The sequence below is a fragment of the Talpa occidentalis genome, unplaced genomic scaffold, assembly GCF_014898055.3.
Source record: "Talpa occidentalis isolate TD23 unplaced genomic scaffold, MPIMG_talOcc4v2.1 talOcc4.9, whole genome shotgun sequence".
Taxonomy (NCBI): Eukaryota; Metazoa; Chordata; class Mammalia; order Eulipotyphla; family Talpidae; genus Talpa; species Talpa occidentalis.
In genome coordinates this window covers 61939962-61963846 of record NW_023605305.1, presented here as the reverse complement: position 1 = coordinate 61963846, position 23885 = coordinate 61939962, and the positions used below count along the sequence as shown (strand labels likewise).

Here is a 23885-nt window from a genome sequence, read left to right as displayed (position 1 = left end):
AATACCCTATTCCCAAAGCCCTGGACTATGATACCCCTTATTGCATTTATCATCATTCTCGTAGTTGCTTTGTGATTTCCTGGGTAATTTCGGACTCTTCTGCCCATGGCCCCAAGAGCAGCAGCCTCTTCTCCTTCATCTCCATACGCCCACCATCTATTCCTGGGCCTGTGAGGTAGTTAGTACTATGTAGATGCTTGTCGCAGGAATGACTAAGTTAATATATGAATGAAGAGTGAGTGAGTGAATGATGGGTTCCTAAACCTGCTTTTTTCGTATCTTTCTTTCTGGGAAATCTCACCCAGGATAAGATTCCACCACCATGGGCAGATGCTTACTCTTTCTCGATCTCTACCTTTGTCTGGTACCTGAGGGAAGTGGAAAGTCAGGAACACGGAGCCTTGTGATGTGTTTGTCTGGCTACAGCACAGGACAGGGAAGAACTTGGTCTCTTACTCTTTTAACTAGGACTAAAGTTATAGCCCTTTGGAGGATATCCTTGTTTACTATTGCCTAAGGCTACTATCCTTGAAGTAAGGTCAGGAGAAAATGGACTGGAAGTGGATATTTACAAGTTCTGTCTATATACCCATGATTCCATGTCCCCAACTCTCATTCTCCTGGTTCCTTGTAAATTAGAGCAGAAGAGGCCATGTGTGGAACTTTAGACACTGGGTTTGTCTTTGCAGAAGGATTCTGAACCCATGTTGCCATCCCGGAGGCTTTGCTGTCCTTCATCTTTAATGTCCATTCTTTGACCAAACCCTATGAGTTCCCTTCCTTAATAGCTTCACCTCTTCCTCTCAGATATTAGGAGTGGGGCAGTGGGCATGTAGGTCAGAGTTCTGTTTTCTCCTAAGGAGTCCTGTGTTTTATTTTATACATGAAGCTGTCTTCTGTGAAAGCCAATAGGCTGTTCTTCTGGATTAGTTTTTTGGGGGCCAATTCTATATATATTGGGTTGTCAGAAAAGTCATGACGTATTTTTTATGTTTCGATGCAAAAATGCATGATGACTTTTCCAAAACCCAACAGAAGTGTAACCACAAAGGAAAACTGTGGGGGCAGAGAGAAACCCACCCACCTTGGTGGGGCTCTTTTCTATAGGAGTCATTGTGCCAGGCATGGTCTGCATCCATCTCGCCTTACCCCTTCTGGGTAAAATCCAGAGATAGCTTCACGGCTAATTTTCAGGGCTCAGTAGCTTATTAAAGCCAAAGAAGGGACATGAACCCTTGCTTTTTTTTCTTTTTCTTTTTCTTTTTTAGCTAATGAAAGTATTTGAAGTACGTACAACTTCATAAGTTTCTAATCCCACCAATGAAAAACCACTTCAACCCTACACATCTTACTATAGATCTTTCTCAATTTATGACGGTGTTATGTCACTATAAATCCATTGTTAAGTTGGCAATATAGTAAATTCAAAAAATGTTTTCAATACACCTAGCCTGTCAAACATTATAGTTTAGCCTGTCTTCCTCAAACATGTGCAGAACAGTAACATTAATCTACAGTTAGGCAGGTTTGAATTTGGATCGCTTCCTGAGCTAGTGATATTTGGTGCAATACTCTCTTGTGATGCTGGCCAGAGGTAGCTAGCCACCATTCCAGTAAGCCGCACCATCTCTAGAAAATAAATAACCCATATTCTCCATGCACTATATTGCCTGTGTGTTTTGATCATGTGTTTGATGTTTTTGCATCTCATCATAGCTATACAAATCACAGATTCTATGAAATGCATGTCACTTCCATTCCATCATAAAAATTCGAAGTCAAACCATTGTTAGTTAGGGACTCTCTGAATATACACGTGACTAGGAACTTATAAGATAGTGTACAGCTGATATTTGTTGAATAGTATCTGGAAGAGAAATAATAGTTGCTAATATTGATAAATGCTTTTTGCCTTTCCAACTTTGAGTCAATTATTTGTTAATCCTGTTACTAGGACTTTGGGGAGACAAGCATCAGATGTGTCCATGTGCCCAACGTGCCTACTGGGTTGCTGGGCTCAGAACTGACACTACTCATGGTCTTTTTGGCTGACCCCTTCATGGGGACACTGGCTTTTTCTTTCCCCCTCACTCCTTCCTGGACAATACTTGTTTACCCTCAATGTCTCCCCTTAGATGTCAATTCCTCTGGTAGCCCTTCTTATATGATTTCATGGTACTCTGCATTTCCCCCACTTAAGACAATTGTAAGTTTTCATGTAGTTATTTGTTAAGTACTGGCATCTCCTGCTTGATCCTTAGTGCAGGAGGGTAGAAAGCTAATCTTTCTTACTGTCTTATGACTGGCATAGAAGACATTCAGATTGATGGCCCAACATTGTTGACCTGCATGCCTTTAAATCCTCTTTTACTTCTGGTCATGGAAAATTCCAAAGACATGTAAGAGTAAAGAGGAGATGCAGTGACATTTCATGTACCTATTATACATAGTGGTTGAAAACATATTTGCCCTGCCTTCTGCTTCCTAAGTGATGGATCTAACGACTTCTTTGGGGGAACTCTGTGGGAAATACTTATTACATGGTAATGCTGATGTTATAAATGTGCCAGTATGTGACTCTCTCTGGACATGATGTCCGCACACATATGCAGAGGTCAGTGAGTGCTCTAATGGACTGTCATGTGAGGGTAGACATTTAATTTTAAAGTGTTCTGGTTTGGGATTTTCGTGTAAATGCCACTGAAAACATGAATACTTCAGCCCCTTTCTCAATCTAGCTTGGTATTAGGCTCCAGGGACCTAACTCTGGAAGGAGGGAATATGAGCTCATTTTTAGACTAGTAAGAGAGAATTGTGTAATAATGTAAAATCTGCCCTTCCTCATCAAGGAGAGATCTTGGGGTTTCAGAAGAGACAGTTTAATGTGGATATTTTATATGATTTGATGGGCAAATTTCAGGAGAAATCTATAGTACTTGTGCATGTGTGTGTATTTGAGTGTTTAAATGTTACCAGTTAAGTTGGAGAGATGTAAGGGCTGTTGATAATAGGCATTGTTTGTTAAGGGACTGCTTGGATCATTTGCTATGCCAGGCAGTCCTTTAACTACATATAATCTATTCCTTACAACAAGGTTTTAAGTTCAGTGTTACTCCCATCTTAGAAGTGAGGAAATGAAGAGGTTGAGAGTTAACCAGCAAATCATAAAGCAAGTGTCAAAGCTGGAATTTAAATCGAAGCCTGCGTATTTCCAGAGCCTTTTTCTTTTAAGTGTTACTGTAAGCATTCTCAAACATTTTTTTTTATGTTTACTTGAATGATAAGTACCAATTAGAAACTTACTTATGCCACCCTTATTTCATTGTACTACCATAATGCTCTATAACTTCTTTAGTAGTAAGTAGCCAGCTCTAAAGTTTATGTCTAGTGTAAATTTTATTATTTTTTTAATGGCTGATATTGGTGTTGTCTTCTTGTTTGGAAAGATTTTTCAAAATCCGCTATATTGTGACTCACTTTAAACCCTTCTTAAGCCAAGTCCATCCCATTAGCTATTCTTCCACTAGGCAATCAATCCCATATTGGTCTTTATGTGCACATTACTATGGATGGAAAGCCAGAGGTTTTGGATGTATTTTGTTTTTTGTTTTTAAAGATTTATTTATTTATACAAGCACTGGGTACAGTCAGAAGCGTGGGAGGGTGAGAGAATTCACCAGAGCCAGAGCGGGGAACAGAACATGCAGACTGACGAAAATGCACTGCTGAGGGCAGCAGTGGGCATGGTAGAAGAGGTCTGTGCACAATGTGAGACCCTCGCCTGTGGCTGGGGATCGAACCAGCGCTGCAGAGGCTGCGGGCAGCTTCACAGCCCAGCGCTCAACCGCTGCACCACCAGGGGAGGCCCTTGGATGCATTTTGGAAGTTACTAGTTCATTGCCTAAATTGGACTAACTCTTCAGTATTATGAATTCTGTTTAAAAAATGCCATGACTTATTTGGTCTTACTTATTTTAGTTGGGTGGGGGCAATAATTCGGAAATGGCTTTATTTTGACTGAAGGGTAAAAGTATCTTTTATTTTGCTTCATATTTAACGAGTTACAAACTGAGCTGCTTATATGACTTAAGTCAACTTTCAAATTCTCTTTCTTATTACCTCCCACCATCTACCTTTGTTCAGATTAAATGAGACTTCTATCCCAGTATATGATTCAAATAGTCATATATCTGTATCTTTGTTCATGTTTATAACATTTACCATCTTATGAATTTTTAATGCCTATCTCAATCTACTTCTTCCTCAGATTTTTTTCTAGCATTTTATAGCTCAACTAGATACTGTCTTTCTGTTCTTTGTTATGCCATAGTTTGTATTTCTTTAATGTTACTTATTATGCCTCACATCACAGTAATCTATGGACTTATTTTCTCTCCTTCATTGGGCTGAGAACCAGGATTCATGTTTTATCTCTAAGGCCCTGACACCTTGCACAGAATTTGTAATAACCATTAGATATATTTTATTAAATTGATATTTAAAAGGAAACTTGTGTGCTTTTATTTAAATAAGACCATAAATTAGGCACAACTGTCTCTGTGAATTTGAAATTCTCAGAAACATTCTCCAGTATTGTTCTTTTGTTGAGATCGAAGCTGTTGGCCTTACAGTAAATGAAATGAATCAGAGTGTTTAAACCAGAATAATAACAGTAATAATGACAAAAACACTAGAACTCATCAGTGTAATCCATTTCCTTTACTTCAGGCCAGACAGTTCCCAGCTACCTTAAATTTACAGGCTTCTCCTTTCTTAAAGATCCCTTAAAAAAAAAAAAACAAAAAACAAAACAAAACAAAAAACCTGTCATTTCATACCAACTCATATCTTCTAGCCCTGTAACTTAGGCTGTTAATCTGAATCTTCCCTTACGGAAATTTATGTTCATTGCCTCCATAGAAATGAAAAACAGCTGCTTTCAACTGAACGTATTTCCCTTCCTAAAGATGGTTAATCAATCATTCCATGTCCTCCTCTTCCCTGGTGTAAGTCTCTCTTCCATCTGACATTCCTTTGTGTTCTCCATTTCCAGACCATTGAATGCTAATCTCTTAATTAATTAGTCTTTCGCCTAAAGAAACTAAGGCTAGTATGATGAGTGATTGTTGATTTCAGGTGTACCTAGAAAGATGTCTCATGCCATTACAGTTAGTGGATCCAGGCAGGTTGGTGGGTGACTGAAATGCTATGACCCCAAATGATCGATGATGGTATCTTTTTAGGCCTGCCATCAACCATTCCTGTCTCAGTTTCTCCAGTTGCTGAATTTCCAAGATATGATTTATTTGTAGCAAACTGCTTTGCAAGGTTCAAAAGAAACAAAAATCTGCACAAGGGAAACAGAGTAAATTGAGGCCATGGATTCCCTCCCCCCCCAGATCTGGATTATAAATAAGCTTTAAGAGTGCTCTCAATTAGAAAAACAGATGATAATTCTTAAGGAGATAAAAAAGGAACATGCTATAGTCTAAGTCCACTTTTACCTTTTTGTATGGTTTTTCAATTAAGAAATGCTACAAGTACCTTATGTTCATTATTAATAAACCTTCCTAAAGATGGTTAATCAATCATTCCATGTCCTCGGTAGCAAGCAGCAAGCAGGGAACTTGATTTTCTTAGTATAACAAGGATTTTGATTTACATTTGAACAGACTTCTGGTTTCTTTTGTTTGTTTGTTTCTTTTTTTATTATTATGAATTCCTTTAAACATCAGCATATGGACTGAATTTCATTGGAGGAGCTCTAGCTTAGCACTCAAAGCAGATTTCCTATGCAACAATAAAACGGTATGCATGTGGTAGTAGTTAAAGAAGATAGGTATTGAGTCATAGGTATTGAGTCAGCAAAAATTCATTTTGCATCTTCTACGTGTCAACCCTACTGGGAAGCCGAAAGTGTGGAGTGCACCATCCTTGCTTCTAGTTTGCAGTCCAGGGTGAAGAGAGAAAGGCAATTTAGCAGATATTCGTAATAGCATAATAAATAACATAGGTGCTATGATAAGAAGCAATGGGAACCTCTTGGTGGGGCAGATAACTCACCTTTGGATGAGTTATCCAAAGAATTGGCATCTGAAAGTGATTAAGATTTACTAAGGGTAAGAAATGTGAAGGTGTTTCAGACCAAGGGAATTATAAGACCAAGCTTAGAATTGAGTAGGGGCATGACCCATACAGGTGATTGCAAATTTGTTTAAACCAAGGAATAGGAAAAACATGCAGAACTCAAGACTTAGGAGGCAGCATCTTGGTCGCTGAAATAATTGATGGCATCACTGAGAAGGGCACCAACATCACCATGCTACCCTCCTCTTAGCATTGTGGCCACTGTAATGGCAGCCTCTATCATCTGGACAGAGGGGGTCCTGACAAAGGGAGTACAGTGTGAGGGAAAGAATTACTTGGATGTTTTTACATTTTGCACCATATGAGAAGAATGCCACCATTTCTAGAGACCAAACTAAAATTGGTAGAGTAAGAAAACCAGAATGGCAGGATAGGCTGAATATTCTCAGGAGTTATAAGTATCAAATCCCTTTAGATAGTATCACAAAGCAAATCACACACAGCAGTTTGCGAGGTTTAGAAGATTTGTTAATTCAAAACCATGTCTTTCAAAACCATGAAGAGTTGTTAATTTTTCCTTAACAATAAAGGTAAAAAGATTATTTTTTGAGTGCCTCTAGTATGACAGGTAATGGGCTACCCTATAACATAGTAAATTGTTATTACTAAGAAAATTTGCTTACTGAGTGTAGAGTCCAGGACTGGACACAGTGCAGGTTTTCTGATCCAGCAGCCCGGGTAAAGGAGGAGTCAGAGTCCTCAGAGGTTTTTTGCAGGTCTTTTATTGGGATTTAGCGGGTACATGGCAGGCAGGAGTACTGGGGGGCCAGGAGGCTGGCAGTCCTCCCAGCCCCCAGCAAATCTTCACTCTATCTGGGCTCTCTGACTTTTTCTTCCTCTTTCGGCTTCCATTTGTTCTTGGCTTCTCCTGGTGTCCCCGTGACACCACCCTTAAAAGCCCAGTCTCAGCCCAGGTGAATCCCATCTACCTGTGCCCACACCCTACTCCAGGTGCCCGCCATCAGGCATCCATTCAGGACCGCAAGGATCCATCATCTATCCTGATGGCGGGAGGGCAGAAAAGCCTGACATTTTTCCTTACCCTACACTGAGAAAAAATGGTTTCTATGATTTGTTATATGTTTATTTATTTTGAAGAGTATTCTCAAGTTAAGCTGATATTTGTTGGATGCTCAAGAGACCAGATATTAACATAAAATGGCCTAATAGCCAAGTAGAATTGGAATGCACTGGGCCAGTTGGCAGGAAGTATTTGAATCTTCCCCCTTTCTCATCCTTTGCCAGGAATCTTAAATTGTCTTTTCAGGGCAAAGAAGCCTTCAATGAGCATGTTTTAATAGAATTTTCTTTTCCTTGCATTTCTTCCTATCTCATTGCTTTAGTATAACTTGGCTATTTTTCATATATTTCTTGTCTGTAGCATAAGACCCCAGGCCACTATGACTTTGGTTGAGGTCATTGCTCAACTTAACAAACGACAATTTTGGGGTGCCATTAGGAATGAGGAATACTGGAAGGTAAGGATTATACAGAAAATATTGTTCATTCTTGTTGACATACAGTGTGCTGTCTGATAGTAGAGTCCAAATGAGTCGACCCTGAATATTAGCTCAAATATTTGGACTTATGAAATATTTTGGAAAATTTTCTTTTCTGAATCAAACAGGGGTGGATATACCTCAGTCTTTTTTAAGTTATTGTGGAAATACATCTTAGTACAATAACCTCATATGCAGCCTCATATACATACATATGTCTTAGTATAGTAATTTCATATACATACTAGACAATGTAGAAGAAGCTAGCACCAGGGTGTGGGACCCAGGAGCCAAAGGCTAATAATAAGATCAAGTCTCATATCCAAGAATTCACAAAAAGCTTGAAATTATTGAATCAGAAATTCAGCATTACAAGAGTGGAGAAGAAGCCAGGGTAAAGACAGAGGCAAAGCAGAAGGGGACAAGCGGGATGAGACAAGGTCTGATGTTCCCATCAGAAGGTAAATGGAAAACGCAGAAGTTAATGGAAACTTTTGACCCCATAGCTCTGCTCCCATAGTGGAAGACTCTAAAGTAGCCTATAATTTCTTGTCTTCCTACTTGTTTTGATACCATAATCTCTATGGACATCTTACTGTATTTCTTCATTATACTCACCTGTCATAGAATTTATTAGAAATTTGTGTGAGCCTCTCATGAAATTCTCTTCTATTAGACTCAAAACTCCCTGAGGGAAGAGAGATTATTTGTGCTTAGCACCTATTAAGAGCTTACTAATGTTTGTTGAGTGAGTGAAGGAGGGAGTGAAGGGCTCTTTTATTTCTTTTCCTCATTTGGAGATGACTCATTCCTGTTGAGGTCCGCACAGGGAGGCTGTGACTGAGGTGGCCTTGAGCCACTCTCTCTTCAGCTTCCAGAAGAACCTTTGCACATGTGACTCTTCCCACCTGGAACATTCTACCCTCTCCCATTCAAAACTTGCCTCTCTTTCTACCTCTTTTGCTCCAGCCTCTTCCACTGCCTCCATGCAGATGACGCAGAAGAACCACCCATCTGACTGACATATTTTTCCTGAGCCATCTGAATGCCTTCCACCTGCTTTGTGTGAACTCTGCCTGTCCTGGAAGCCATTTTGTATTTTGATGATAGTTCCGCATGTTTATTTATGAATTGACTTGACATCTGAACTCTAAAAAGCAGTCTTACTTTTCACATCCCAAGTCTGTCTCATTGTTGTCCCCTTGCACTGGCACATGGTGTACAGGTCCTGAGTGTCTCAAATTGTACAGAACACTGTTGCGGGAAATCGAAGGTAGCTACTTATTTGTTCCCCTGAGCTTCGAGTTTCTCAAGCTCTGTGTCTATTTTCCCTTACCACAAAAGGAGGTAACAGAAGATAGACACAGAGAAAATCAAATACCTTGAAATCATTGCACATGGCCTGAAAGAGTGCAGTGATCAATATATAAAACCTTTTTCATGACTGGGACTGAATAAGCACAAAATTAACAGAGGTAAACTTATAATTGAGCACATTAATGTTGAACTGCACCCTTGCTTTTTCTTGGTAGTATGACATCACATGAGTTGTCCAACCTTTCTGGCCCGTTGTGTCCTTCCCTATCAAATGAGAATATTGCTGGGATCCTCACCTGTTTGTTGTGGGGACAGTGGCAATACCTGTATAAAAGTTTGAGGCCCGGAGCCTGGTGTTTAACAGGGACTCAGTAGCTGTCACTTGTTCTCTGACCTTTTCCCTTAGCTCCCCACTTCTCTTATATGTCCCTGATCGTTATCCTTATGTTTTGGTGGATAAATCCAAATCCATGAGTCTCAGGGCCTTACCAAAATCTTGAAATGTTTTCGCGGCGGCTTTGGGCTCTTTTGTTTTTCTGACACTTAGATCTCTTTCTTTTGGGGGCATGGGAAAACTCCCTGAACTTGATTATTTATTCATTTCTTTCATGCTCCTCATATTGTCATGGCCACGTTCGAACCATGTTATCGGCCAGTCTAACTGAAAAGGCAATTTAATATTGCCCTGTGTTGCATCATTGCATATATTATTTCGGTCTGTCATGAACCTGTCAGCAGGTCTTGATGAAGCACAGAGCTCTTAGTAACAAGCCTGAAATCTGACAGTTCTTTAACAGAAGCCACTCCAATCGGTGCTGTGGTATTTCTTCAGAAATAAGGCTCTTTTGGCCGCTTTGTTGATACAATTAGCAGTCCAGTCCAAGCCCCTATCTCCCTGTGAGCCATATCTTCAGGGCTGGTAACTCTGTTGCATGGCTTAGGAAAACAGTCTTCATAGGCCTGTGATATACTAACGGCTGCAGCCAGGAATATTTTGGTAATTTACCCCCATTCTCAGCTCTAATTATTCTGTTACTCACTGGCTTGTTCGATTGAAACTCTCCAGGTTCTGCCTTCCCCAGGCAGAGAACAAAAGGTTTCCCTTGAAAGTGGAGGCCTGGCAGTGTCAATTCAGTGAACTGCATATAAATAATGCAGCAGTGCAGACTTCATTTTTGTAAAATCTTGTTGTAGAAATACATGATAATGATCAGGCCCCTGGAACTCAGCAGGCATGAGCTTTTGATGTGTGTCTTGCTCTGGGTAAAAGCAGGAAAGTCAAAAGTTCTCCTTGTTCTTGCTAAGCCTGTTTTGTGGTCTCAGGGGTATGGCTAAAATCGTGGTGACACTTTCCCTTTGTTTCTTTCAGTTTGGAGGCTGGTACCTGCCACTATATGGACATAGTGGGCCCACAGTACATGTTTTCTGCATTAATGCACTTTTAAAAAATGATAATCATGATTATAGCAATTAACACTTATTGATCATCAAAAATGAGCTTTATGTCATTTAACCTTCCTAAGACTAGAATGATCTGACTGGCTGATTCTTTCTGTATCCTCTAACCTCCCAAATAACCTTAGGTCTTTCCTTCTATATGATCACAATCCCCAAAAATGAACCTTCAGGGTCTAACCTGGTAGCCAGAGCTCTGAGAATAGAATCGGGGATAGGATCATAAGAACTGATGAGCTGCTTTTGTCAAATGCCCCTACTCTTATCTGGCCCTGTACCCTGCTCTGAGGGTGAGCCTTAGTTTTCCTCGGGGGTGTGGGAGAGGTCATTCCCTGGTTGTTCATACGGAGGGCACATGGGGTCTAATTTCTTCCTACATGGATTTCAAATCATACTGCTGTTTGCAGCCCTGCTTGTCTCCCTGTTTACAAGGGTGCCTGGTGCCACACTTCCTGGCCTTTTCTGGGTCTCTGCAGGATAATCCCCAGCTTTCCCTCAGCCCCTTAGGTTTTATCTTTCTCAAGTCTGTGCAGAGAGTTACTCCTCATCCATCTGTGTTGTCTGACTTTCACATGTCTGTTACTCTCATCATCTATCTTGGTCTCTGTGTCATTGTGGGGTCTCCCCTTTCTGAAATATTCTTTGCCTTCTTGAAATGTTCTGCCATTTTAGTGGAATTTTAAAAGGGATCACATGTCAATATGTGCAGTCAATTTGGCATCTTTAACTGGACGTCTCTTTGTTTTGCATTATTTGAAAAGCAAAGATATGTTAGGGATTTGGCGTGTTTCTGTGGCTGGGAAAGTAGGTGATGGGAAGTATATGGGCATGTAGAATGCATTTTCAGAAAGGTTTCCTTTCTGGTGAGGGGGGTGGCCAATGCAAGGAAGCCAGTGTTCTGTTTCTGCCCTTGGATGCTCCAGCAATAGAACTTAGGGCTTCCACAGACGGTAATAAGGAAGACCTGGGCCTTTTAATGAAAACAATTAAAAAGTAATTAACAACCTGAAGCTTTCTCCTCTGACATCTAGGGTTTTCATTCATTTACTCAAATGCATCATTGAGCATCAAAGGCACTGTGCTTGGTGCAGGCCAATGGAGTAATGAACTGCCAATTCTGTCCCATGTTATGGCTAGGTCTGGTATACTGATATTCCCGGGAGGCCAGAGAGAGCACCAGGAAGTAAAATAAAAAAACATTTTTTTATGATAAGAAGGTAAATCCTTTAGCACCCTCTGGCCTTCCCCACTCACACACACTCTTGCCTAAAATAATAGAAAATGCAACAAATTTGCAGTTCTGGATTCTTAAATCTACATGGATCACAGAAACCACTGAATCTCAGTAAACCTATATAAAAAACAAGGGTGAGGGCCTCCCCTGGTGGCGCAGCGGTTGAGCGTTGGGTTACGATGCTGCCCCCAGCCTCTGCAGCGCCAGTTCGATCCCCTGCCACCGGTGAGGGTCCCACAAAAAAAAAAAAAAAAAAAAAACCAAGGGTGATCTTAGGTGACCACATCCAGTTACACCTTCATAAATCTTTGATTTCATGTAGTTTTTTTGCACTGCCTACTTGTTATGAGTTAAAAAACAAAACAAAACAAAACAATCAGTTTGACATAAGCTGAGTTCAAATTTCCATCCTAATAAATTCTGATTTCTTCTGTCACCCACTATTCTTCTTGGTGAATTAACCCATCTGCCATTGTGTTTGGTACTTTGTCCCTGGTATTATTTCTTGTTCTCAACTTTACTTTGCTTAACATTCATATATATATATATAATATATATATATAATATATATATGCCACATGTGTATATATATACACACACACACACATAGCAACTTCCTCAGTTTTGTTAATATTTCCGTGGCATATATTTTTCTATCCTTTTTCTCTTGAAGCTATCTTGTGTCTTCATACTTAATAAGTTTCTTGTTTTCAAAGTGTAGTTAGATTTTATCCAGGCTGGTTATTTCTGCCCTAACATTGGGATTTTTAGGCCATTTGTATTAAAATGGTTGGGTTTTAATCTACCACCTTGCCCTTTACTTTTTCTTTGTTCCTTTCTCCTATTTAAGTTTTCTCTTTTCCTCCCTTCCAGATTGCTGGCTTATTATCTTTTTTCCTGCTTCCTCTAAAATTTATAATATGAATTTATAACATCACATTTTACTGTGGCATACTTTTACATTCTTTCTGATATACTTTAATATCCTCATCTTATCTATGTTATTATTGTTTTGTTTGTATAGATTTTGTAAACTCCATAGCATATTTTTTTTCTAAATTATCTTTTAATGATTAAGATTTAAAGTCAATGATCTTTGTTTTAAAAATTAAAGACAACGGGCCTCCCCGGTGGCGCAGCGGTTGAGCGCTGGGTTGCGAAGCTCCCCTCGGCCTCTGCGGCACCGGTTCGATCCCCGGCTGCTCCCCGGCCACCGGAGGAGGGTCTTGCATGGCGCGCAGACCTCTCCTGCCGCCCGCTGCTCCCCTCAGCAGTGTACTTCGGTCCTTCTGCCTGCTCTGCTCCCCGCTCTGGCTCTGGTGAATTCTCTCACCCTCCCGCACTTCTGACTGTGCCCAGTGCATGTATAAACAAACAAACAAACAAATAAATAAATAAATAAATAAATAAATAAAATACGTGCCTCTTTTAAAAAAAAAAAAATTAAAGACAAAAAATTCTTAAAATAATTAAAGACCTCATATTTATAGATTCTGATAATCTTTTCTCCTTTATATAGATGCATCTTTTTATTTAATAGCACCTTTCCAATATTTCCCTGAAGAGTTTCTTTTAACATTTTCAAAAATGTAGGTTTCTTGGAAATGATTTTTTTCAACTTTTGTCTAGAAAATGTCTAAATGCTGCATTATTTTTTTCAAAAATATTTTTGTGGAACATAGACTTTTGATACTATTCTCTTTAATTTTATGAGCACTTTAATTTGCTACTCTATTTTCTTCTGAGCTGTTCTATTTCTGGTCTCCTCTGTAATGCACCCTGTCCTTATATAATGTGTCCTTTTCTTCTGACTTCTTTTAAAATTTTAGTTTTCACTTTTTTTTCAAATTTGATTATAATGTTCATATGGTTTTCTTTGTGTTTTTCCTGCTTAAGTTTCTTTGAGCTTGACTATGGCTTGATAGCATTTTTATCAAATTCAAAAGAATTGGTCATTGGTTCTTTCCATTTTCTTAGTTGGTTGCCCACATCATCAGTGTTATGTTGTGAAGTATCTGGATTTTGTTGCCTTCCTGAAAGAATTGTTGATCTATTTTTTCAGATCGTCTGTTAATGTACTTTCCACTAAGTTTTATTCTTTGGAGGTTTCTTTTCAGTCTGTGTTAATGTAGGGTTCTTGCAGAATTTGCTTGGGGGGGGTGGGGGATCTTTGGTGAATGTCCCGATTGACCACTGAGGAGTTTTCACTCTGATTTCAGTAACATGATTCTCAGTTCTTCATGAGCTCTGAGAACTACTCAGCACACACTGTCTAGTCAGTCTTCAGACTGTAAGTGTCAGTGGACAAATCTGCATCGTAATGTCCCACAAAGACTTCCTGAGACTCTGGGCCTCCCCTGGTGGTGCAGCGGTTGAGCTCTGGGCTGCGTAGCTGCCAGCAGCCTCTGCAGTGCCAGTTCAATCCCCAGCCGCTAGCGAAGGTCCCACATGGCACGCAGACCTCTCCTGCCGCCTGCTGCTCCCCTCAGCAGTGTGCTTCTGTCCTTCTGCCTGTTCTGCTCCCCACCTCTGGCTCTGGTGAATTCTCTCTCCCACCCGTGCTTCTAACTGTACCCAGTGCTTGTATGAATAAATAAATAAATCTTTAAAAAAAAAAAAAAGACTTCCTGAGACTCTTGTGTGGATTTTCAGGGCTCTCTTTCTGCATAGCTCCCTTCTTTATGGAAACTCTGTGCCATCACAATTTCCAGTCACCTTAAATTCCCTGAATTCTGATCTCAGTCTCCTGAGAAGCTGCCGTGTTTTCCCTGGCATTCCTCATGCTTTGTGGTCTGGCATGTGCTTCCAGGCAGAAAGCCAGAGTGATCTTAGGCTCACCTCACTTGTTTCTTTCTCTCAGGGATCATAGTCCTGTCCTGCCTATAGTTTAACATCTGAAAACAGTTGCTTCATTTTCTCCCCCTACTTTTCTAATTATCAAAAACAGAGGAATAAAAATCTCATCTCTACATAGAGATGGATGGTGAACATGCACACGACAACAGCCCATATCAAAAGACCAGAAACAACAAGTGTTGGGCCTCCCCTGGTGGCGCAGAGGTTGAGCGCTGGGCTGCAAAGCTGCCCGCAGCCTCTGCAGCGCCGATTCGATCCCCAGCTGCCAGTGAGGGTCCCACATGGCGCACAGACCTCTCCTGCTATGCCCACTACTCCCCTCAGCAGTGAATTTCATCGGTCTGCCTGTTTGATCCCCAGCCACCCGTGAGGATCCCACATGGCATGCAGACCTCTCTTGCCATGCCTGCTGCTCCCCTCAGCAGTGTACTATGTCACTGTGCCTGTTCTGCTCCCCTCTCTGGCTCTGGTGAATTCTCTCACCCTCCCGTGCTTCTGACTGTACCCAGTACTTGTGTAAATAAATAAATAAATCTTAAAAAAAAAAAAGAAAGAAAACATTTTAAAAAAATAGAAAAAATTAAAAAAAAAAAAGAAACAAGTGTTGACATGGATGTGGAGTAAAGGAGCCATCATACACGATTGGTGGGAACACAGACTGGTCTAACCCATATGAAAAACAGTATGGAGGTTTCTCAAAATATTAAAAATAGAAATTCCATATGACCCAGCAATTTACTCCTAGGTATTTACCCAAGAATGCAAAAATTTATACACACGTATCAAATTAATATGCATGTATACATATATACACACATATATATAAATCCAAAAGGATATGTGTGTCTCTGTGTTCATGGCAGTGCTATTTACAGTAGCCAAGGTATTATATTGGAAACAACCTCAGTGCCCAATTACATATGAGTGGATTAAGAAGATTTGGTATATATACACAATGGAATACTACACGGCTATGAAAAGGATGAAATATTGCCTTTTGTGACAACATAGGTGGAACTGGTGGGGACTATGCTAAGTGAAATACGTCATAAGGACAAAGACAAATAGCCTGATGATTTCACTCATATGTAGATCATACCAAAAAACAAAATAAAGGAACAGACAAAACTAAACCAAAACAAATCCTAGAAATCTGACTTCAGAATTGATGCTGAGGGGGAGGGAGATTAGGGAAGGGGGTAGGGGAACTTTTGTTCTATGGTAAAATTCTATGGGTGCTTTGGCAATGAGGGCGATGTGGTGAATATATCTGAGGAGGTATGTACCTACTCCCCTAAATCATATACAACGCTGTAAACCAACATTTTCCCCCCAATAAAGAGAAATACAATTTAAAATTTCTTTTTAAAAGAAATTTAAAAAATAAAATGCCCTGATGGCGCAAGGGGTTAAGACCCAGCCTATAAAGCAAACCGCAGCCTCTGCAGCATAAGTTTGATCCCCAGCCGGGCAGGGAGCAACCCACATGGCACAGCAGACCCCTTCTGACTCGCCCGCTGCCCCCCCCTCAGTAGTATACTTCAATCAATCTGCCTGTTCTGTTCCCCACTCTATCTCTGGTGAATCCTCTCACTTCCTGCACCTCTGGCCTGTACCCTAGCTCTTGTATGCATAAATAAATATTTAAAAAATTAAAAAATAAAATGTGGGGCAAAAACTTACTAGTCTCTTCATTGTTAGTGAGAAACAGAAGTTTTTATTATTCCTGCTTCAATATTTATTTCTATCTTGATGTGTCATTTGATGTCATCATACTTTTTATTCTTCAGTATCAGTTATTTTTCTCTTATTTCATAAAACACTGATAAAGTAAATTCATAGATCTATTATTAAAAAAAAACTTTCTTGAATGTTGTTCATGATGTATTTTTTTTCACATTTTTTTTATTTGGTCATGTCTCCTGTAGAATTTCTATGCCTGAATTGATATTTTGAGAGTGGTCGTTCATTTTTGGTTTTCATATTGTCTTTGTATGGGTTTTATAGCATAGTTACCCTAGCTTTATAAGTAACTTGTGGTGCATTCCTTCCTCTAGAATCTGAAATACTATGAAATGGTCTGTTAGGACATTTGGACTTGAGGTTAATTCATTTGAAGGATACTTTTTGGTAATATATTTCTTTTATGATCATATATATTAAGGTTTTTTTTTAATCAGTCTTAAGTTCTACTGTTCTACTAAATTGTCCATTCCATGCAAATTTTCAAATTCACTAGCATAATGTTGTTTGCTTTTTTTGCTTTTTTTATAGTGTTTCTCACATTTCCATTCATATTTGTTATTTTTGTCTTCTCTCTTTTTTTCTTCATCTGTTTTGTTAGAAGTTTTTCTGTTTCGTCTTTTCATAGAACTATGTTTTGATTCTGTCCATTCCCTGAATTTTATCTATTTTATATCTTCCATCTGCTTTTATCTTCATTATTCCTTTTTGATCTTTCAGATTAATTTCTTACTGTTTTTCATAATTTCTTAAGTTGGCTACTTAGGTTTTTAATTTTCAGACATCCTTCTTTTCCTACAAAAGCTTTTAAAACTCTAAGTTTCCTCATAAAATGCCACTTTGAACATTTATGATCTTCTTGTATTATAAAACATTCTCTCCCTATGTGAGTTCATGAAATTTGTGGAATTTTTTTTTTAGTTCTTTAGTTCCTCAATAGCAATATTAATTACTGTTCTTTTAATTTACCTGTTTCTTCAACTTCTGAAAGTACAGTAAAATGTTTAAGGAAATTACATCTCTAAGTGTTCTTTTTGTATTTCCAGAAGCTCTTCCTTTATATATTTTACACTGTGATTGGTTCATAAAATAACAAATTGTAATATTGTTAAATATTGGATTTAGCATTGTGTCATGAAATGTTTGTCTTTGTCTTGCTAATTCTTTTATCTTGTTATCTAATGTGTATGATATTCATGTTGTCATATTTCAAAGTTTTGAATTATATTTAATTTTTATTGATTCCTTTTTTAAAAACCTCACATTTTAAAATCTGCATCTTTTCATAAGATATAGCTTAAATTTAACATCAACTGTGATACTCTTATCTTTCATCGAGCATGGAATCCAGCCCATTCCCATTATTGTGAGAATTGATTTTATTCTTTCTCTAAGATTTTCATCTTCTGTGTATCTTACATTATTCCCTTTCCTTTTCACTTGGATTGGTTCACTTACTGATGAATTTTCTCTTTATTCTCTTCTTATCCCTTGTTATTTTGAGAGGCCTACTAAGCTTTTTGTTTCCATTAGTGATTGCCTCTCATTCCTTACAACCAACATTAAACTTGTTTTGTCCAAGCACTGTTCTTCTCCTATTTCTGATTTTAAGCTTTTGTTTACTTAATATTTTCCATAGTAGGATATCATGGATTATTCCTTGTAATAAAGAATGCTTGTTGTATTTCAGAAAACTTAATGCTATAAATTCCTATTTATGGTATCATTGTCTATTTAAATTCAAACATGTATGCATATATGTTATATATGCGTATATTTATGTACCTATGCATGCAAAGTCATTCACACACAAAGAGATCAAGAAAGGACGAATATTTGTCTTCACCACCTCTAGTTCCTCTAGGCTTTGATGTCCGCTATGTTGAGAAAGCTGCACTGAATCAACTGTTTTTGGTTATGTTCTTTCTCAAGTGTTGTCCTCAAAGAACATATATGAGTTTACTTTTTGAAAGCTTGCATGATGAGAATATTTTTCTTTTTCCCTGACAGCTGAATAATATTTTGTCTGGGTATAGGATTCTTGGATCATTTTTCTCAATAGTCTGTACATTGTTCCACTGTCTTCTGCATTCCAGAGTTGTACATGAGAATTCCTTAGCTAGTCTGAACCTCTTGTCTTTTTAAGTAACTTATTCTTTCTGTCTGGAAGCTTGTATAATTTTCTGTTTATACTTGAAATTCAAGTATTTCCTGGATTCACTTCCTGAACTTAATGAGACTTCTAATCTACAGGCTTAAAATCTTGCTTCTGCTCAGTATAATAATTAAAAAAAAAACTAGTACTATATTCATTTAATTACAACATCTCCTTCATCTTTTTTTCCTTTTCTTCTTTTTTAAAAATCCCTTTTGGAATTCCTCTTAATTCTCATGATAGGCTGCTGGGTCTGCTCTCTAAGCCTCTTATTTCTTCATTATTTCTCTCTTTGTGTCTTTACTAAGGGTAGTAAGATATTTCTTTCACTTGGTTTCTAGATCATTAATTTGATATTCAAAAGTGCCAGTGATTTTTTTTAACCTTCTGCAGAAATTTTTAACTAAAAATTTAAAATTAGTGGGTTTTGTTCAGAAAGTCTTTCTTACATCCTTCTTCAGTTTTCTCCTCTGCTAGATGTTCTGTGTGATCTTCTTATGGGTGAGTTAGTCCCCCTAAGTTAGGAGTGTTTTCATTTTACCTACCCATTGATTTTATGTTCTTTTGACTCATAATAGGTTTGTATAGTCTCTTTGGCATAAAATTCTGAAAGGTGTAACAGTTTTTGCCCTGCATTCTCACTGGCAGTGGACAAAGAGTGGGTGGCTCTTTCTCCCTGGGAAAAAGGAACATTCCTTTCTGGCTGCTGGTCTTTGCAGCAACTCAGCTTACCAATATATACCCCTGTTTTTCTCAGGCTCCCATCTCTAATTCTAATGCTACAAACTAAGCATGACCCTCCACCCCTCACTGGGCTTTTAGACCAGCTTGCTTGAGGATGGACAGCTATCCTGGGAGTGCATGCTGCCCTCTGAAACACCATCTGGAATGAGAAAACCTTGGTCTTAGTAGAAGCCTCAGGGGAAGCCTTTGTTCTGCTTTGTTCTGCTGTAGGTACTTTGCCTTTATTCACTAACAAGATAAGCCCTATACTTGCTCTCTCTCTCTCTTGAAGATTTCTGCATAATATGTGACCTTAGCTGAACTCTAAATTTTGCCAACTCCACTGATTTTACACATCCACCTTACTCCAGAATTGACTTAAAGCCACCCAAATGAAGTGGACCCCATTAGTGTTTAAATAATCCTGATGGGAGATAGAGTTTCCAGAGGCATCTATAGTAGTAAATCTACCTTCAGATTCAGTCCTCACTCCATGCTCTGTGGTCACATACTGTGACTTGCTGTGTGGATGAAGGCATCCTTCTCCTTGCCTTTACTTGAGGGAAAATCTACTTGGAACACTGTAGTTATGCTGTAAAGTGTTGAGTTGTTTACCTGTTGCTCTGTTACAAGCCACATCCAGTGCTCAGTAGTTTAACACAATAACCTTTATTTGACTCACAAGTAGCTCGTTTAGGCTATGCTCTGGTGTGAGCTGCTTCTGGTCTCAGCTGGACTCACTCAATGTTGGCTGCCTCGAGATGTCTGATCCAGGCTGTACATAGTTGATCTTGCAAGAAGAAATACAGCAAAAAGAAATACATCATGCTGTTAAGGTTTAGACTCAAAACTGGCATGCAGTAATTTCTTTTGGTTAAATTGTCACATAATAGAATCTAAAGTCCAGATGTAGGATAGGAGACCCTGTCCACAGTGCAGGGGTGGGAGGAGGAGAGGGTAGCACCAGGAATTCCATGGCAAAGCATGTGATTCTGTGGGCTGTGGAGGATAGAAGACCTGAGGCCATGAACTTAACCTGCCTCAGCTACGAACTGCAATGCCACATTTCTAAGTTTTAGTATAGCCTGAAAGGAGAGAGCCACGAGTTTAGCATGGAGGTAGTAGAGACACCTTTGCAGAGGAGATATCATTGGACTCTCCTACAGGCGGTTGACCTCAGTACTGTGAAGCTGTCCATATCCCCTGCAATGCGGGTTTGATCCCGGCCGGTGGTGGAGATACCCACTGTAAAGGGGCAGGACTGGCCACTGAGCAGGTTTTCTAATATCCACCAGACCGGGTAAAGGAGGAGTCAGAGTCCTCAGTGGTTTTTTGCAGGCTTTTATTGGGATTTACCAGGTACACGGCAGGCAGGGGTGCTAGGGGGCCAGGAGGCTGGCAGGCCTCCCAGTGCCCAGCAAATCCGCACTCTCTCTGGGCTCTTTGGGCTCTCTGGCCTTCTCTCTGCTTCTCTGCTCTCGGCTTCCTTTCTGCTTCTACTGGCGTCCCCGTGACGCCGCCCTTAAAAGCCCAGTCTCAGCCCAGGTGAATCCCATCTACCTATGCTCACACCCTATTCCAGGTGCCCGCCATCAGGCATGCATTCAGGACCACAAGGATCCATCATCTATCCTGATGGCGGGAGGGCAGAAAAGCCTGACATTTTTCCTTACCCTACACCCACATGGCGTGACAGACATCTCCTGTCTCCCCCGCTGCTCCCCTCAGCAGTGTATTTCGGTCATTCTGGCTGTTCTGTTCCTTGCTCTGTCTCTGGAGAATGCTCTCACCCTCCCGCACATCTGGCCTGGTTCTTGTATGCATGAATAAAATAAATAACTTTAATAAATAAATAAACAAATAAATATACACCTATAATTACCAGTATCATAACCTAAAAGTTAGTAACAAATCTCAAATAGCTAGTCAGTCAAAATCTCAAATTACCATCAAATAGCTAGTCAGCTTTGTGATTTCTAATAACCTCACAAATGTCATGTAAATAGATCTAATTCAAATGTTTATATAGCTTGATTAAGATCTAAGTAAAGGGCTGAGACTATTAAAAGTAAAAGATGATGCTTTAAATAATTAGCAGATGTAAATGTGGACTTTTGATCTAAATAAGAATGTATAATTACTTACTTTGGTGCTACCTTGACACTACTGCAGATATCTGAGTGGATATTTGAGAAAATACAAAGAAAGCCTAGCTCATATTATTGGTGTTACTTCTCTCCCGTTTTCTTAGGTCTCTCTGCTCACTGGTGTGCAAATGGACATACTCTGCAGAGAAAGGCTGGGATGACAGCTTCTGGAAGATGATTGGCTTGGAAGACTTTGTTGCAGATAATTACAGCAAAATAGGTAAAATATTAAAACTCAGCAGAGGGATTATGTGTGTGTATATGAGGACGGTGAAGGTTTTTGGTTTTGTATGACTTAAAATAACAGCAACACCGCCCTGTTTTTTCAAAAGAAATACGGAAGTGGTGGGTAAGCCATGAATCCTTGTGTTGGGGCTTAAGTGATCTGAGAGGAAATGGAGGCAATGAAGTACATAGAACCTTATCTATGAGCTGGACAGAGAAAGATATTTTCATGAAACAGATGGGAATAACGTAATGGGGAGGGAGGGAGTGTATCGATCATTCCCACTACTGTGAAAATATTTTATGAATTAGGTTCAAGGAATCAGGCAAGGCCATGAACAGAAAACATAATAGTTGAAGATCAAAAGTAGAGATCAAAAGTAGAAGAATCAGGAATATCAGAGAAAACAAAACATGAGTCAGTGCCTGCTGAGGAAGACCATGAGGTCCTAAACGTCCAGCTTTATATAGCACTGATTGGGTACTAGAGGCATAGTAACTCTCAAGGGTCACCTGGTAGAAGAATCCAAATGCTCTATGTGCAGATTGTGTGGTTGTGTGAGTGTGTGGGGGAGGATATTCAGGTATATTTAATGATAACTGACATTTTAAGGTTTACATGTTCACTTCACAGAAAGATGTTTATTCCTGTAGATACTACTACATTCTAGCAATCTGTCATCAGCTCACTGGAGAGAGTAGGTGTAGATATATGGTGGAATTTCAGTTGATGAATAGATATAACCTTATAGAATATAAAAAGTATTAATATATTAAGTAAGTCATATGATGTTTGGTTTTAAGACTGTTTGGAGCCAACACCTGGGGCAGCCACTGGGGGACAGGGTTAAACTTTTATTCCAGGGCCTGAGGGAGTATGGCCTGTTGGGACTCCTGTTAAGTAGGTTGGGTTTTTGGACAGTGCTTCAGAGCCTGGAGGGGAAATACGCAGCCAAACAGGAAAGGGGTACTGAACAGAGTGCTCAGAGAAGGCAGTGACCACATCTGTCTTGCTTTTGAGTATCCTGGCATGGAAGATGTTGATAAATACCTACTGATGTAATGTGGAAGAGATAAACACAACTGTTTCAACTGACACAGATTGGCAAGAGTTAAGAGAACACAAGTACAGAACTACCTCAGGTGTCTTAGCCCAGTCTGCTATTTCACAATATCTTGGACAGATAATTTGAGCAACAGAAATTTATTTTTTCACAATTCTGGAGGCTGGGAGATCCACAGTGATGATGCCAACAAGATAAGCTTAGTTCTGAGGCCTCTTCTCTTGGCCTGTTGGCTGCTGCCTCTCTGGATTCTCACATGACCTCTTTGTGCAGGTGCGGAGAGAGAATACATACTGGTGCCTCATCATTTAGGGACTCTAAGCCTGTTAGATCAGGACCCACCCTTTCGACTTCATTTAACCATATTTGCCTCCTTATAAACTCTGTCTTCAAATGCATCGTATTAAGAGTGAGGACTTCAACATATTAATCTTGGGGAACACAGTTCATTGCACTAGAGTACTACTGCACAGTTTATTCTAACTGAAGCAGGACCACTAAGTCTGGAGTCCCCACTCATGTCTTGGAGTCTCCCCATGAGCTTTCTGTCACCAGGATCAAGTGATGAGGAGGGGCTCTTGTCTTGTAATTGAGGGTTAGAGGCAAGTTAGGTCGAAAGCATTGAACAGAGCTAGCGTTCAGAGCTAGCATAATTCTAGTCTAGCTCTAATACTAATGATGTGAACTTAGACAAGTCTCATAATGTTTCTGTTTCACTATGTTCTTGCCTATGAAAGACATAATTAATGGTAGCAATTAAAACTAATAGTTCACTGCTTCTCAGTCTTGATTTTATTGCATTACAACCATTATCTTATTAAATTATCCAAAATACGTATTTAAAATTTTTATTTATCCTGTTCTGCAACTGAAGAGCAAGTGCACTTAACTGATAGTGTCAGTTTGCAGGTGATAGAAACACAATTCAGACCTGTGATTGGATGACTCCAAATCCTGCTCTGACCATTGTGCTATCCTGATTTCCAACTAATATTCATTACGCACCTAGAGTAGGCAGCAAGTCAATCTTAGTCCTTCTTTTCCGTCTGTATTCTGTATTTCTTTTTTTTTTTTTTTTAAGATTTATTTATTTATTTATACAAGCACTGGGTACAGTCAGAAGCGCGGGAGGGTGAGAGAATTCACCAGAGCCAGAGCGGGGAGCAGAGCAGGCAGAAGGACTGAAGTACACTGCAGAGGGGAGCAGCGGGCGGCAGGAGAGGTCTGCGCGCCATGCAGGACCCTCCTCCAGTGGCCAGGGAGCAGCTTGGGAACGAACCGGCACCGCGGAGGCTGCGGGCAGCTTTGCAACCCAGTGCT

General features: G+C 39.6%; 1 protein-coding gene across 3 annotated transcripts in view; it reads left to right on the top strand.

Annotated features, from left to right (window-relative positions):
• The window catches only part of FGGY (FGGY carbohydrate kinase domain containing), a 401889-nt gene that overhangs the window by 124573 nt on the left and 253431 nt on the right, over positions 1-23885 (top strand). For all 3 annotated transcript variants that reach the window (XM_037498322.2, XM_054690943.1, XM_054690944.1), the window contains exon 6: positions 21381-21496. In XM_037498322.2, coding sequence (XP_037354219.1) covers positions 21381-21496 — 116 coding nt within the window. The remainder of the gene's footprint in view (positions 1-21380; positions 21497-23885) is intronic.